The sequence below is a fragment of the Acomys russatus genome, chromosome 19, assembly GCF_903995435.1.
Source record: "Acomys russatus chromosome 19, mAcoRus1.1, whole genome shotgun sequence".
Classification (NCBI taxonomy): Eukaryota; Metazoa; Chordata; class Mammalia; order Rodentia; family Muridae; genus Acomys; species Acomys russatus.
The window spans coordinates 60,918,392-60,933,057 of record NC_067155.1 but is presented as its reverse complement, the minus strand read 5'-3'; the positions used below and the strand labels follow the sequence as shown (position 1 = coordinate 60,933,057).

The 14,666-nt window shown below is 51.9% G+C and overlaps 2 protein-coding genes and 1 long non-coding RNA gene across 4 annotated transcripts in view; 1 reads left to right on the top strand and 2 right to left on the bottom strand.

Moving 5' to 3' along the window:
• The first annotated feature begins 6,958 nt into the window (after positions 1 to 6,958).
• Pop5 (POP5 homolog, ribonuclease P/MRP subunit) lies at positions 6,959 to 8,342 on the top strand. Its single transcript, XM_051161660.1, has 5 exons — positions 6,959 to 7,045; positions 7,117 to 7,259; positions 7,711 to 7,860; positions 8,038 to 8,121; positions 8,204 to 8,342. The coding sequence occupies exons 1-5, from the start codon at positions 7,026 to 7,028 to the stop codon at positions 8,314 to 8,316; spliced, it is 510 nt and encodes a 169-aa protein (XP_051017617.1). The 5' UTR covers positions 6,959 to 7,025; the 3' UTR covers positions 8,317 to 8,342.
• A 1,398-nt stretch (positions 8,343 to 9,740) lies between these two features.
• The window catches only part of Rnf10 (ring finger protein 10), a 41,325-nt gene continuing 36,399 nt past the window's right edge, over positions 9,741 to 14,666 (bottom strand). The window contains exons 13-16 of one of the 2 annotated variants that reach the window (XM_051161670.1): positions 14,032 to 14,132; positions 10,830 to 10,887; positions 10,589 to 10,747; positions 9,741 to 10,047 (exon numbers count right to left, since the gene is read on the bottom strand). In XM_051161670.1, coding sequence (XP_051017627.1) covers positions 9,974 to 10,047; positions 10,589 to 10,747; positions 10,830 to 10,887; positions 14,032 to 14,132 — 392 coding nt within the window. In that variant the 3' untranslated portion in view covers positions 9,741 to 9,973. Of the gene's footprint in view, positions 10,051 to 10,588; positions 10,748 to 10,829; positions 10,888 to 14,031; positions 14,133 to 14,666 lie in introns of both variants that reach the window. The other variant, XM_051161669.1, reaches the window with a different exon arrangement.
• LOC127202871 (uncharacterized) lies at positions 11,486 to 12,003 on the bottom strand. Its single transcript, XR_007832362.1, has 2 exons — positions 11,813 to 12,003; positions 11,486 to 11,622 (listed from the first exon to the last, which is right to left on the bottom strand). It is a non-coding gene; the product is annotated as an uncharacterized LOC127202871 (long non-coding RNA).

Sequence of the window (14,666 nt, the reverse complement as noted above, 5' to 3'; positions counted from 1 at the left end):
AGAAACTGTAGTGATTAAACTGCAGCAGTGGCGCAAGCCTTCAGTCCCAGCACTGAGGAGGCAGAGGCAGACAAAACTCTGGGAGTTTGAAGCTAGCCTAGTCTACATAGCAACTTCCAGGGCAGACAGGGCTACATAATAGAGACACCTGCCTCAGAAAAAAATAAAAATATTGCAGTGTACAGACAGATAAATAGTGGAGCATTACTCAGCTAATAAATAAATAAGAAAAGAAAAAGAAACACAGAAAGATATCCAGCTAGGCGTGGTGGTGCAGCCTTGGCTGTCCTAGACTCGCTTTGTAGACCAGGCTGGCCTCTAACTCACAGCGATCCCCCTGCCTCTGCTTCCCAAGTGCTGGGAATAAAAGCATGGGCCACCACGCTCAGCTTTAGGATCTTGATATATATAGCCCAGGCTAGCCTTAAACTCCACAATCTTCCTGCCTCAGCCTCCTATGTGTTGGGATTATAGGCATGTGTTAGCACATCCAGTTTATTGTGCCCACTTTATAGGCCAGGAAACTGAGGCCCAAGGCACGCAGGACACAGGAAGTGAGGCTGGCTGTAGACCAGGCAGGGGGGTTCTCAGTCTTCTACCCACTACCCTAAATTCCACCACTCTAAAGCCCTGAGTCTCCCTCACCTGTTATTCTGGCCTCTGCCTGACCGTGTGACCTCAATCACGTGACTCTCTGAGTTACGGCCACTTCATCTGCTGTGGGAGGACTGCAGGAGGTAAAGGGCACTCCGGGCCACTGTCTGGCCGGTGCTGGGGACTGACCAGAGAGAGGGACACTTCTGATGCCTGGACTGTAAACCACATGTAGACCACTGACCATCCCTACCACATACCACGCTGGGGGAGGGGGCTAGCCTCTGCCTATTCCCAGCCCCCAAAGGCTCCGAGGGAGGCTGAGACAGCCACCCCCAGATGTCTATTCCTGTCTCTGGCCTAGTGCCGGGCTGGGGAAGCAACAGCTATTTTGAGACCCTTCTCCCTCCAAGCGTGAGCGGTGGGAATGTGCCGGGAGCATCCTGAACCGAGAGGCTGTCCGTCACAGCCCTGCCCTGGATGGTGCTCACCCCAGGCTTCTGTGACTCTGCCACTTATTCCAGCTGAGGGGATGGAGCAGCTCTGAACACGGACCTCATGCTGGGATGGCCAGGAAGGACAGATTCCAAGGAACTTCTGCTGGAGTTCCAAGCACAGTGTGTTTGGCCAATGGCCCTCTGGAGTAAGAATGGCAGTAGCCAAGGCTCGACCTGCAGGCCTCAGAGGCTGCTTGGAGCTTACACTCAGGAAAGACACGAAGCTGAGGCAGGAACCCTCTCAGGACTGACAGAAGAAACCTAGTCATGAAAAAAAAAAAGCTGAGACTGGGGAAGTGAAGGGACCAGCAGCGTGCTGTGGCTGGGCTCTGCTACAATCCCAGCATTTCCTTTGCCAAAACAGCTAGATCACCTCATGAGTCTCCTCTTTATTTCCTCAGCTGAGGTGAATATTAGTAATAATAATTCTTTGGGGGACTTTAAATTATGAAACTAAACTGTATTATACATGTGTCTAGTCATCTGTTCAGAGTGTTGTAACGAAACACTACCATGTGGTTTAAACAATGAGATTTTCTTCCCCCCATAATCTGGCAAAGTCCACACTTGGTGTCTGGTTAGGGCCCACTTCCTGGTTCATACACAGCTATTTTTGGGGGGTGTCCCCCACAAGGCAGAAAGGGTGAGAGGGCTTTCTGGGGTCTCTGGTAGGGGCACTGTTTCCACTCATGAGGAGTCCAGCCCCACAGCCCAGTTACTTCCTAGTCACCTTCAAAGCTACCCCTCCCCTCGCGTCATAGTGCCGTGCCCAACAGCAAGAGAAAACGGTACACACATGGGAGCTGTGCGCAACAGCTCCTATCTGTAATTCTAGGGAGAAGCGAGGGGTCACTCCAAGTCTGAGGGGCCCCAGGCCAGCCAGGGCTGTGTCAAAAGTCACTGATTTAAAACAAAAGTTGTAGGCCATACTCCCTGTGAGAGTCGGTTTCAAACTAAGGGGGAGTTGGGGGTGGAGGACAGGGATACAGCTCAACAGAGTTCTCTGCTAGTATGCAGGAAGCCAGGGTCCAATCGCCGGCCCCCGCATAAAACCAAGTGTGATGCCACGCGCCTGTGCTCCCTCCATTGGGGCGAAGGCAGGAGCGTCAGGGTTTCACACCACCCTGGCTACACAGCAAAGTCAAGGACAGCCTGGGCTACAGGAGACTGTCTTTAAAAAAAAAAAAGTCACAGGATAAAAAGTGAATCTCTCTTCCTACTTAACACTTCTAATTTCTCTCCCCAGAGGCAGCCACCATCAACAGCTTTCTTGTGTCACCTTGTGGAAATTTCCCATGCAAATTAAGACAGGAATGCTATGTGGATTATAGTTAAATACACTATTTAGACTTGGGTGTGTCAGTACAGGCATTTAATCCTGGGACTGGGGAGGTGGAAGCAGGCCGGTCTCTGTGAAGGTGAGGCCAGCCTGACCTCGAATTCCAGGCCATCCAGGACCTTGTCCCAACTGCTCCCTTTAAACAAAACAAAAAAACCCACCAGACCAGCTGACTCAAATGCAGCTCCTGAGCCCCTGCCTGGGTGCGGCAAGTTACTATTTCCACCCCTCCCCCCAGCTTCGGTCTTCTGTGTGAAGTAGGATTAACAACTTCAAGTACACATCTTATAAGGTGGCTGTGATGGTTAAATGAATTAACCTGTGCGAAGTATTTAGAACCTCCTTGGCCCATAGCTGTCCAATCGCACGCACGCACGCACGCACACTCCTCTGAATAGATAGGTCAAATAATGAGCATCTTTGTTCATCTTGGCCTTTGAGAAAGGAGTGTAATAACTGTGGGGGGCTGGAGAGATGCTCAGTGGTTAAGAGCGCTGGCTGCTCTTCCAGAGGACCCTGGTTCTGTTCTCAGCACCCACATGGTGGCTCACAACCATCTGGAACTCCACTTCCAGGGGAAACTGGCTCCCCCAAATACTGCACGTGTGAGTTGCACAGATGTGCATGAGGGCAAAACACTCAAAGACTGGCCGGGTGGTGGCGGCGCACGCCTTTAATCCTAGCACTCGGGAGTCAAAAGCAGGTGGATTGCTGTGAGTTCGAGGCCAGCCTGGTCTACAAAGTGAGACCAGGACAGCCAAGGCTACACAGAGAAACCCTGTCTTGAAAAACCAAAAAAAAAAAAAAAAAAAAAAAAAAAAAAAAAAAAAAAAACCCAAAACAAAAAACACTCAAAGACTGAAAAACACTGTGGTATAAAGTCCTGGTGGAAGCCGGGCGTAGTGGTGCCCGCCTGTAATCCCAGCACCTGGGAGGCAGGGGCAGGCGGATCTCTGTGAGTTCGAGGCCAGCGTGGTTTACACAGTGAGTCCAGGACAGCCAGGGCTACACAGAGAAACCTTGTCGGGTGGGGAGAGGTGGGGAAACCAGGAAGAAAACAAAACAAAAAAGTCCTGGTGGAGCAGGAGCTAACCCGCAGAGTACTGAGCTTGGCACTTGTCCCGGAAGCCAGAGGCTGGGAATGGCTCAGGCAACAGGATGCAGATCTCAGAATGCAGATCTGCTCCACGCTCCTGCATACAGCTGTCCCAGGCCCCTGGCCAGGCAAAGGGAAACGTCAATTTTACCTAAATTCTCCCCACACCAGTTTTTCCCTTTCCAGACCAGGCTGGCCTCGAACTCCCAGAGACGGACCTGCCTCTGCTTCCCGAATGCTGGCCAGTTTTTTTCTTTAAAAACAAAAACAAACAGGAAATCGGTTGAGGGTCTTAGAGGCACGGACCACTGGCTGCTATAGAAACTGCCACGCAGGTTCAAGTCTCCTCCGCCAGCATCTTTGGTGGCCGTATGGCTGTATCTAGACACTAAGAGGGACTCCCGCGATGCCAAAGCACCCATGAAAGCATGGGGCTGCGGCTGTTCCCTGGCAACGGAACACTTGCCTAACACCCACAACACATCCCCCAGCACCTCAAAATATAAGCACCCTAAAGCTGGGCATAGTAGTTCATGCCTTTAATGCTAGCAGAGGCAGCAGAGACCCGTGGACCTCTGAGTCTGAGGCTCACATGATCTTCGTAGTGCGGTCCAGGCCAGCCAGCGACACGTAAAAGAGTGAGCAATGGCTCAGGGCAGGCACGCACACCTTTGTAGCTGTCTCCTGCCTCCCCCATCTAACTAAATTTATTTAGGGGGAGGCGCGTGTACACACGTGGAGGTTACAGGACAACTTTCCAGGACTTCCATTTTGCCAGTCCCCGAGACCCATCTCAGGTTTCAGGCTTAACAGCAGGATCGATTCTATCAAATACTCCGACTTCCTCCTAGGGAATTACCCAAACTTCTAGCCCGATAACGGGCTACATGAATTGTTTCAAAGTGGGTTTCTAGAAGGCGCTGCTGGAGCTAGCCTTTGGTTCTGTGGTGGATCCAAAGGGCCAGCTTGGGAGTGGGGGCCGGCAGACCCAAAAGGGAGGGGCCCCAAGGTTCCAGTCACCCTGATCCGACCCACCACGCACCATCTGACCTGGTTTGGCGCAGGTCTTTCCAGAACCACCTTGATAATAGTAAGCGCCACCGCCTCAAGGGCGCACGCGGTGGGTGATGAATGGACTCAGCGGGGATTAGGGTTTATCCCCGCGTGAGTCAGACCTGCGCGCGCCTCCGCCTCCCCGAGCCTCAGCCCCTTCCTCCGCCTGACGCTGGCCCATGACTCCCGCCCCCGCGCGGCGGGGACCCGGGTGATTGCAAACAGCCGCCGGCCTCATTAGGAGACGTGTAATTAGCGGCTGGCGGATGCTGGGAGCGGGGGCTAATTACCACTGGGAGAGGGTGCGCCGCCGCCGCCGCCGGCCCACCGGGGGCGTCCGGGCCCCGCACCACCCGGCTGGCCGGGATGGGGTGTTTCCTCCTGGTGTCAGCTATTCGTCACCGTCGCCGTTTCCTAGGCACTCGCAGTGCAATCCCATCCCCTCCTCCGCCCGAACTAAAGGGGGAAGCTGAGTTCTAGAGACCGGGTGGTGATCTCTCTCTCAGGGGATCCGAACCCGCGCCTGCGGTCAAGCTAACACCAAGTGTGCAGTGAGCACAGGAGCGGACTGGAGCAAGGGCTTTGGAGACCAATGCTTCCAAGGCTGAATTCTGGGCCTGTACGGGATTCCGGCCCGGGCTGGAACCGCATCTATAAAATGGGCGCAGGGTTAGGCTTGAGACGGATGCTATTTTTAGAGAGGCTGGAGCGTGGTGAGCCTCAGGCACACTGTGGGCCTCTAGCGCCCCCTGCGGGCGGAGGAGAACCCTGGCGATGGCGGTTCTGGATCCCGGCGTGCATAGAGATCTGTGGTCTCCCAAGCCTGTGCGCAGCGGGAAGACTGAGAATTTATCCCGTAAATGGTCAGCTGGGCAAGATGCCTTGCTTTATGTTAACACACCTGGCCACGCGAGGCCATGACAGCTGTACAAATAACAAAGGTCATAAAGAGGTGAAGGCGTTGGCTGACGAGTTTGACCGCTTAAGTTTGGCCCCCAGGAATCCACGTGGTGGAGAATCAGCTGCCAAACGCTGTCCTCTGACCTCCACCTAACAGCGGTGGCAAGCACACGCCTACACATTTACCCAACAAATAAATACATTCCCTCCTCCTCAAGACAGGGTTTCCCTATTTAGCCTTGGCTGTCCTGGACTCACTTTTGTAGACCAGGCTGGCCTCGAACTTACAGAGATCCGCTTGCCTCTGCTTCCCGAGTGCTGGGATTAAAGGCGTGCGCCACCACGCCAGGCTATAAATCTAATTTTTAAAAGGGGCCTGGGCTGGGGAGATGCCTCAGAGGTTAAGAGCACTGTCTATTCTTCCAAAGGTCCTGAATTCAATTCCCAGCAACCACGTGGTGGCTCACAGCCATCTATAATGAGATCTGGTGCCCTCTTCTGGCAAGCGGGCAGAACATTATACATAATAAATAAATAAATCTTTATTAAAAAAAAAAAAAAGCGCGCGGGGGGGGGGGGCGGGGTGTCCTGCTACAAAGCCAGGCACCAATGACCCAGGACAACAAGAAAATCCGTGAACAATGTGTATGTGGCCCATCAAGGGAACGCTGACCGACGGAGTTATGCATTTAAACACTGCAATAGTGAGTAGATGAGGGATGTTTGTAGCAGAGCAGGTGACATGAAAATAGAGTCAAGTGGCCATGTAGCATGGCACAGGCATGCTGTAAAATATGTATGTCCAGGCCAAGGCCTGGCAAAACTTATCCGTACAGAAATGGCAGCAATGACCCCTCACTAAGGAGTTGGTAAGGGCCTGGGACCTCAGGGAGTACATAAGCTGAGCTCGTTCTGGGACAGCCAAGGCTACACAGAAACCCCGTCTCGAAACAACAACAACAAACCACAAAACAAAGAGTCAAGTGAATGGGTTGGGGAAACACGTTAAATAACCCAATCCTCTATTCTTGACAGAAAATAAAAAGGTCTGGGTGTGGGTTGGGAATTCCAGCGCTTGGTGGAAAAAGGCAGGGGGATCAGAACTTCGGGGTCATCTTGGGTACACACTCAGTCTGAGGTTAGTCTGTGAAAAAGAGACAATAAAGGAAGGGAGTAGCGGACAGTACGAAATTGTTTTTGCAAAGCAGTTAACAAAACTTACCTCCACAAAACTGCGAAATCCCCTAAGGGCTTAGCATATTTGGCTGTATGGAAAAACCTCTGCTCTGACTTCTTTAAATCCCAATTCCTGAGACACTCTCGGGCTTTAAGGGCAAGGCTGTGCTCAAAAGTTTCCTCCAGGAATATTATTCACAAGCGTACGCAAAGCACGGGTTTCACAGAGCTTTCACAGTACCACTAGCGCCGGCAGGAGGCGGACGCATGCGCCCTGACGCTCGCTGCGAGAGGCGGAGCGTGGAGATTGACAGGGCGCTCGGCCAGTCGGGCCCAGTCCCGCCTCGCCCCGGCATCCGGCGCGGACGCCATGGTGCGCTTCAAGCACAGGTAAGCAGCGCTGTTGTCCCCGCGCGCTCGCGGCGTGCGTGGGCCGCGCTCACCGCTGCCGTCCGCCGCAGGTACCTTCTGTGCGAGCTGGTGTCGGAGGACGCGCGCTGCCGCCTGAGCCTGGACGACCGCGTGCTGGGCGGGCTGGTCCGCGACACCATCGCCCGGGTGCACGGGGCCTTCGGCGCCGCCGCCTGCTCGGTGGGCTTTGCAGGTAGGAGGGCGCGGCGGGCGGGGCCGTGGTTTGCACGGGAGGCCCGGCCCGTGAGCCCCGAGCCGGAGTGCCCAGAAACTGAGTGTTCACGCCGTGGGAGAGCACTGGTCCGGCACGGCGGGGCAGAAACTTGAGCATCCAGCCCCGGTGTGTGTCCAGAGGGATCCCTTTCCTGGCCGTATTGGTGTGGGATGGGTGTTGAATTTACTAGGCTACGTGAAAATAGCCACGTAGAATTCCTCTTAGGAGCTATGATTTGACAGGTCACCACAGCATGTTTTAAAACGTCAAGTTTATCCCTTAAAGTTCAGGCGGATCTCTGTGAGTTCGTGGCCAGCCTGGTCTACAGAGCGAGCCCAGGACAGCCAAGGCTACACAGAGAAACCCTGTCTCCGAAAAACAAAAATACCTCTGTCAATGGCAAGTCACCCAGTGTCCCTCCCTGCTGTAGTCCGCTATCTGAATGCCTACACCGGAGTAGCACTACTTCGCTGCCGAAAGGATTTCTACCAGCTTGTGTGGTCAGCTCTTCCTTTCATCACTTGCTTGGAGAACAAAGGACACCGTTATCCCTGTTTTTTCAACACGTTACACGTGGGAGGTATGAGGTGTGGTAGTTTGTGGTTACTGTTTCCTTGAAGGAACAGGCTCAGAGGTGTTGGCGGGCGGAAGGGGGGAGGGGGGGCTTCGCGCTATCCACTGAGAACAAGACGTCCCCCAACCCTCAGAAGATAGTAACTGTTTCACTGTTGTCCACAAGAACTCTTTCTTGTGCCAGGTACAATAAGAACCTGTCAGAAGTTCCTGATTCAGTACAACCGCAGACAGCTGTTGGTCTTGTTGCAGAATTGCACTGATGAAGGTAAGCAACACTAGGCAATGCAAGCAGCGCCTTGAGGCTGGGTGGGTAAGGTGGTGCCCACGGTCGTCTTTTTTCCCTTTAGGAGAGCGGGAAGCCATCAAGAAGTCTGTCACAAGAAGCTGCCTGCTGGAGAAAGAGTCTGTTGAAGAGCTTTCAGACATTGCCAGCGAAGAGGCTTTGGAAGCAATGGAGTGACCCTGTTTCCAGGCCCACTGTGGAACAGGGCATTATGGGAGCTGAGTCCACGTCTGAGTGACTGTCAGCCAGAGCACAGGTGACTAGTTTCATTCAAGTGGAGGCCTTGCTGCCTTATCTCCCGTCCACGGTGGCAAGGGCTCTGGAGACATTCTCTATGTAGCCACTACTGCTCGGGTGAATAAATGTTCCTGGCGTCCTGAGCACCATCCCCAAGCCACAGCCCAGCTGCTGGGTCAGGCCTCTGTCCTCTGTAGCCCTGACTGTGCTCCCTGTGCGGTATCAGCTGAGTCTCTGAGGCCAGCCTGGTCTGCAGGGCGAGTTCTGGGACACCCAAGGCTGCACAGAGGAAGCATTCCACGTGGGGTGAGCTCTTGTAGAAATACTGAGCAACTAGTAGCTACACTTGCATAATCTAGGGTCAGTTCCACATGGCATCCTAGGACTGCAAATCCCAGGGTACCCAATTTACCACTGCAGGTGTGACTTGACTAGGAAGGAGGCTTCTGGATGGCCCTGTGAAGCGTGAATGTAACCTTAGGACTTGGGAGGTATGCTGCCCTGGATTAGAATGGCTGCCATATACTTAGTTGGAAGAGGTGTGTCATGGCGGGTGGGGGGAGGTTTGAGGTTTTGAAAGCCCACACTGTTTCTGTTAGCTGTCTCTGCCTCCTGCTTGGGGACCAGATAAAAGCTGCCAGCTCCTTCTCCAGCACCATGCATGCCGGTCTGTGGCGTGCTCCCCGCCATGGCTATTAATTTATGCCTGTTAAACCACTGTCACTTAAAAGGCGCACACCTTTTAAACACAGCATTCTTTGGGAGGCAGAGGCAGGAGGATCTCTCTGAGTTCCAGGCCAGCCTGGCCTATAAAGTAAGTTCAGGACACCCACGGCTACACAGAGAAACCCTGTCGGGGTGGGTGGTGGTTGGGAAGGGAGAAGCTTGGGGTCAGGAGCTGGAGGGCTCAGAGGTTAAAAGCACTGATGCTCTTCCAGAGGACTTGCATTCAATTCCTAGGACACACGTGTACGCTCACAGCAAATGTAACTCTAGATGTAGGGGCTCCAACACACAGTACGTGGTGTGACAGGGCACATGGTAAAGGTTTTAAGTTTCTCTTAACAAATAGTCAACAGGTAAAACCCTCACTCACATATGTGAGTGCCAAATGTAGGTGACCCTGGCTAGCTGAAAGCTGGCCACGTTGCCGTTTTTCTTCGTAGCTACCCGGGCTGACCTTGAGCTCACAGGTGTTGGGGTTATAGGCCTGAGCTGGTCAGTTTCAAATGAAACCACAAGCCAGGAAACCCAAATACACGATGCTGCACAGTACTGCTGTACCATTTGGGCCGCTCCAAACTTTAGTGGGACGACTCAAGCTCACTTTGGGTTGAATCAAAAAGACTACAGGTGAGCTAAGCCGGTCAGGAAGGCGTCTCTTGTGAGTGTCAATACTTTATTTTGGTGTAAAGACGGAAGCTGGAAAATACACTGTATTTAAAATTTTCTTGGTTCCCCCTCACATTGTGGAAACCCCCTCCCCCCTGCCCCAAGCTAATCAATCTGTTCAAACTCAAATACTTAAAAATTACAGCAGCAAAACAAAAGCACAGAAAAGAAACCAGATGGAGACACGGTGCCTGGGCGAGTAGTGTCACTTGGTGTGGACGACCGAGGTGCTGAACAGGAGCTTCTGCTTCTGCTTCTTCCTTTTCTTTCCTCCCTTGTCTTCTGGGGGAAACAGCAAGAGCGCATTTAGCTTACACTGCCACCCACGCCCCTGCCATGAACGAGCGCACGTCCAGTGGGCTCTGAGGCTTGTGTCTACAACCACTCTGACCAGCTCAGGGCTCTGAAGTGCACAAAGGCTGGAGAGATGGTCCAGTGGTTAAGAGCAGGTGTTGCTCTTATAGACAACCCAGACTTAAATCCCAGCACCCACACCATGGCTCACAACCATCTGTATGTAACTCTACTTCCAGGAGATTTGATCCCTTTGACCTCCACAGGCACTAGGCATGCACATGGTACATAAACATACATGCATCTACATGAAAGAGTTCCTTAGAATCCCACTTTTGGACCTCAAGAATGAACCTGGGCTGGGAATAAGTCCCATCGGCCTATGTGTCAACACTTAAAATGTTGAGGACAAGAGACCAGAGACTCAACAGAGAGTGACCAGCCGTTTAGTGCCTGCTACCAAATACAGGTAGGAACAGCAGCATGTGGATAACCCTGAGCTCTGTGGCCAACTTCCTGCCCTTACCAGAGAGGGGGTCTGAAGTAGCTGGTGTGTCCAATTTCATGAAGGCTGCTTCGATAGCTTGGCTGAAGGAATTTTGGAAACTGGGCACAGGAACACGGTCAGAATTATCACTCTCCCCATCGCTGTCCACAGGGGCAGGAGGAACCAAGCTGTTCTCATCTAAAAAACACAAGTGTTAAAATTCTAGAGCTTTTACTGAAAGGGGCCAGTCCAACTTCGCCCTTTCCTGCCCGGCTCTCACCTTTCTTTGGAGCGGGTTTGGGCCACACGTCTGCTTTTGCTTTCCCAACCCTCAGCATCTGCCAAGTGGGGACAGAAGGAAGAAGAATTAAGACTTCTGACCACATGTCCTTGCCACCTTCACAAGACCACTAGCCCCTCTCTGCCCTGACTGAGGGAGGAGTATGACCCTAAGCCTGAGGAAACCACAGGAGGTGCCGGCTCCACCCTGAGTCAGGTACTTTCCTGCCCTTCTTGAGGCACCTAAATACATTAACCTGAACTGGGTGTGCGGCGCTTCACACCTACAACCAAAGTATACGTGGAAGTCTGAGGCAGGAGGATTACCTACAATTCAAAGCCAGACAGGACTACATGAGTTTCAGGCTACTTCGGGGCAAGGAAGCCCTATCTTAATAAAACACTTAGAGTAAGTAGCATATACGGCTCCTCCCAGGGCTTTCTCTCTCTTGCTTTTTTCTTTTTTTCTTTTTTTTTTGTATATGAGTACTTTCTCTGCAGAAGAGGGCATCGGATCCCCATTATAGATGGGTGTGAGCCACCATGTGGGTACTGGGAATTGGACTTGGGACCTCTGGAAGAGCAGGCGGCGCTCTTAACCACTGAGCCATCTCTCCAGCCCCCAGGTTTTTCTTTCTCTTTTCTTTCCCCCCCGCCCCTTCCCTGGGAAGTGGGGTAGAGGGGCAGATTTCCCTACCTGTCCTGGAACTCACTCTGTAGATCAGGCTGGCCTCAAATCTGCATTTCTCTGCCTCCTGAGTGCTGGGATTAAAGGTATTTGCTACCCAGCCTACCTCCAATTTTATTATTTTTTAAAATTATTTTTGTTTGTTTGTTTTTTCGAGACAGGGTTTCTCTGTGTAGCCTTGGCCATCCTGGACTCGCTTTGTAGACCAGGCTGGCCTCGAACTCACAGCGATCCGCCTGCCTCTGCCTCCCGAGTGCTGATTAAAGGCGTGCGCCACCACGCCCGGCTTCTTCTACCTCCAATTTTAAAAGGCCATGTGGATACTGAGGCTTTACACGGCCCACCAGTGTTTTTACCCTTTTGGTCTACTTTTCCAATACCCACCCCTCAATGATCACCTTTTAGGTGCTGCCATAGAAGAGTTATTTCTTGCATATCCAGTAAATCAACAGTCTCTCCCTCTGCCCTTAAGGGACTGTCTTCATCACACATGGTCGGTGCCAGCTAACTGGTATACAGTAAGTCTCACCTGCCATACAACTCCTACCAAGACCTGATCTTCCTTGTTTTGTAGCTGGGGTAGACCTGACTTGTGCTGGGATTTGAGGCATGTACTTAAATGACCTGTTAGCGACCTATTAGCATCTTCCAATGTGGTGATAATTCCTAGAGTTTAGGATTTTCAAGTCTCAACATGACTGATTTGGTGCCTGAGACAACTCAAATTTATTCTCCAAGAAATATTTCAGGGGTTTAGTCTAAAACTAATTATGAGGGAACAACCAGACAAATCCAAACTAAAGGCCAGGAGCAGTGATGCACACTGACAATGCCAGCACTCAGGAAGGCTGAGGCTCAAGGGTCCTGAGTTCAAAGCCACCCTGAGCTACATGGCAAAACCATTCATTCAAGGGGAACAAGAACGGTTACAGCCCACAGGAGGCTGAAGGCCCCTAACACATAGATACCATAAGATATCACAGGAGGCTGAAGGCCCCTAACACGCAGATACCATAAGATGTTTCTGAGAGTATCCTGAAGGACGCTGAAACAACTCGGGAGAGCGCTACGGCCTCATATTTAGACATGGGAGCACCTGCATCTACTGGTGGTTCTGAGGAGATGCCTCTTCTAGGTATGGAGTGCTGTGACCATGATGTCTACGAAAGCATCCTGGCTCATGTCTCTAACTCCAGCACAGGGTGAAGCAGGATTGCATGAAACTAAGGGGCAGCCTGAGCTACACTGTTGTCAGGCCAGCCTGCACTCTTGTGCAAACCTTCCAAACAAAAACCCTACAACCACAGCAGGAAGGAGAGGGGAGAAGAAAAGCAATAACAGTAATTTGTGAATCCAGGTAAAATGTTCATGATCTGATCATCAGCTTTTCAAAACTACAACTAGAAGGAGAAGCACTAATGGCCATCAAAGGCTCCAGCAGCTTAGCCACACAGACCTGAGGCAGCTAGAGAGTGAGTGAGGGCCTGTCTAAAGTCAGCACACAGAATAAAGTATAGGCCAATAACCCAGCACCAAAGAGCGTACGACAGGAAAACAAGTTCAAGACCAGTGTGGTCGCCTGCACACTGGTGCTTACTCCTGTTTATGATGCAGCACAACCTTGTGTCTGTACGTGACAAGACCTCAAGTGCAGTCTCAGAGCCATTCTCCCATTTACACAGTGGCCACCGACCCGAGGCATTCCCATCAGATGCACTGTTTCCTTACTTTGCAGTGTGTTTCCATCAGGTCTTCTATGGGACCTCACTAAAGAAAGGCATCTAGAGCAGCTCTCAGCCTTCCTGGCGCTGCGACCCTTAATACCGGTTCATGCTGTGGTGACCGAGCTATAAAGTTGTTTCCTTGCTACTCCATAGCTCTACGTTTGCTGCTGTTAGGAATCCTAATGTAAACATATCTGTTTTGAGATGGGCTCAGGTGACTGCCATCCAACCTCCAAAGGGGTTGCGCCCCACAAATCGCACCCTCCTGCTTTAGACTAGGAACTGTTATTGGTGCCCTGTCTGGGCCTGGAAGCTGACCATCACCTGGGTCAGTTCCCTAAGTGCAGGTGCACAAAGTGTTTGCTTGTTGTCTTCCCTGCCTACCAGGGCTTTGGCTAGTTACAAGATGTATGGAACAGTTCCCTCCACATTTACAAATACTACCTACAGCCAGGGTCCTGGGCTGCTGTAGCCTTACCTAGAACACTGTCCACTTTCTAAAATGGAGTGACTTTAAATGAACTTGGATTCTCAACTACGTCCCTGAACAGTCTCCAGCATGGTGCACCTGAGGAGCAAGGTAAGCGGCTGTTGGCTGCCCTCACTGACAGGCAGGCTGTCACCCACCTGCCCTCAGCCACTCCTTGCTGGCTAAAGCTCCACTAGGCAGCAAGTTCTCAGGCAGCAGGTGCCTGTCCAGCTGTACTAGGTGGAGGGGCCCGGATCCCGGGAAGAGGTTCCCAGGCAAGCAGCGGAGTTCCTGTGAGCTGCTTCACAAGCCAAAGATTTACCTGGGCAAAGGAAAGGAAAGGAGAGTCTTCTTCCAGACTCCCAACGCAGAAGGAGGGACTGCCCTGACTGGCAGTAGGTGACAAAGGGGTCAGCAGAAAGTCTGAAAGGGAATCAGAGACCTGATTACATGAGTTGGGTCCCAAAGAACAAGCATCCTCATCATGAGAGGTACCACAAAGTCAGGCCCAGGCCTGTGAGCTCAGCTCAGGAGACCAAGGCAGGAGGTGTGTAATGTCAGCTCCAGCAGCCTAGGGAGCTCCAGACCAGCCTGGCTTCAGACCTTCTCTCAGAGAAGGAGAGATGAACTGAGTCAGGTCTGTGTAACTGTCGTAACTTTTCCATAAAACAAAAAATAACCCTTGAGTCAGGTGTTAATTCTGCCACAGTCTCAGACAAGAACACCATGTGTTACCTACACCCCAGAGGCGGCTTCTCAGCTACTGTAACCCTGGAATGCACCACAGCAGGACAGCCCTCTCCACATGAAACGCTATGCCTCGCCACAAAGGCTGCCTCTCAAGATAAGGTGGCTCATGACTGTAAACCTAGCACTTGGAAAGCTGAGGCAGGTGCATCATGACTTCAAATAAATAGACTTAGGAAAAAAAAAAAAAAAAGAAAGGCTAGCTAGCTC

Bases quoted from the DNA above. Each gene is read 5' to 3' on its own strand.
- Pop5 (XM_051161660.1), top strand. From the start codon at position 7,026: ATGGTGCGCTTCAAGCACAG. The intron at 7,260-7,710 runs GTAGGAGGGCGC...TCCCTGCTGTAG, and splicing joins CTGCTCGGTGGGCTTTGCAG to TCCGCTATCTGAATGCCTAC. The intron at 7,861-8,037 runs GTATGAGGTGTG...TTCTTGTGCCAG, and splicing joins CAACACGTTACACGTGGGAG to GTACAATAAGAACCTGTCAG.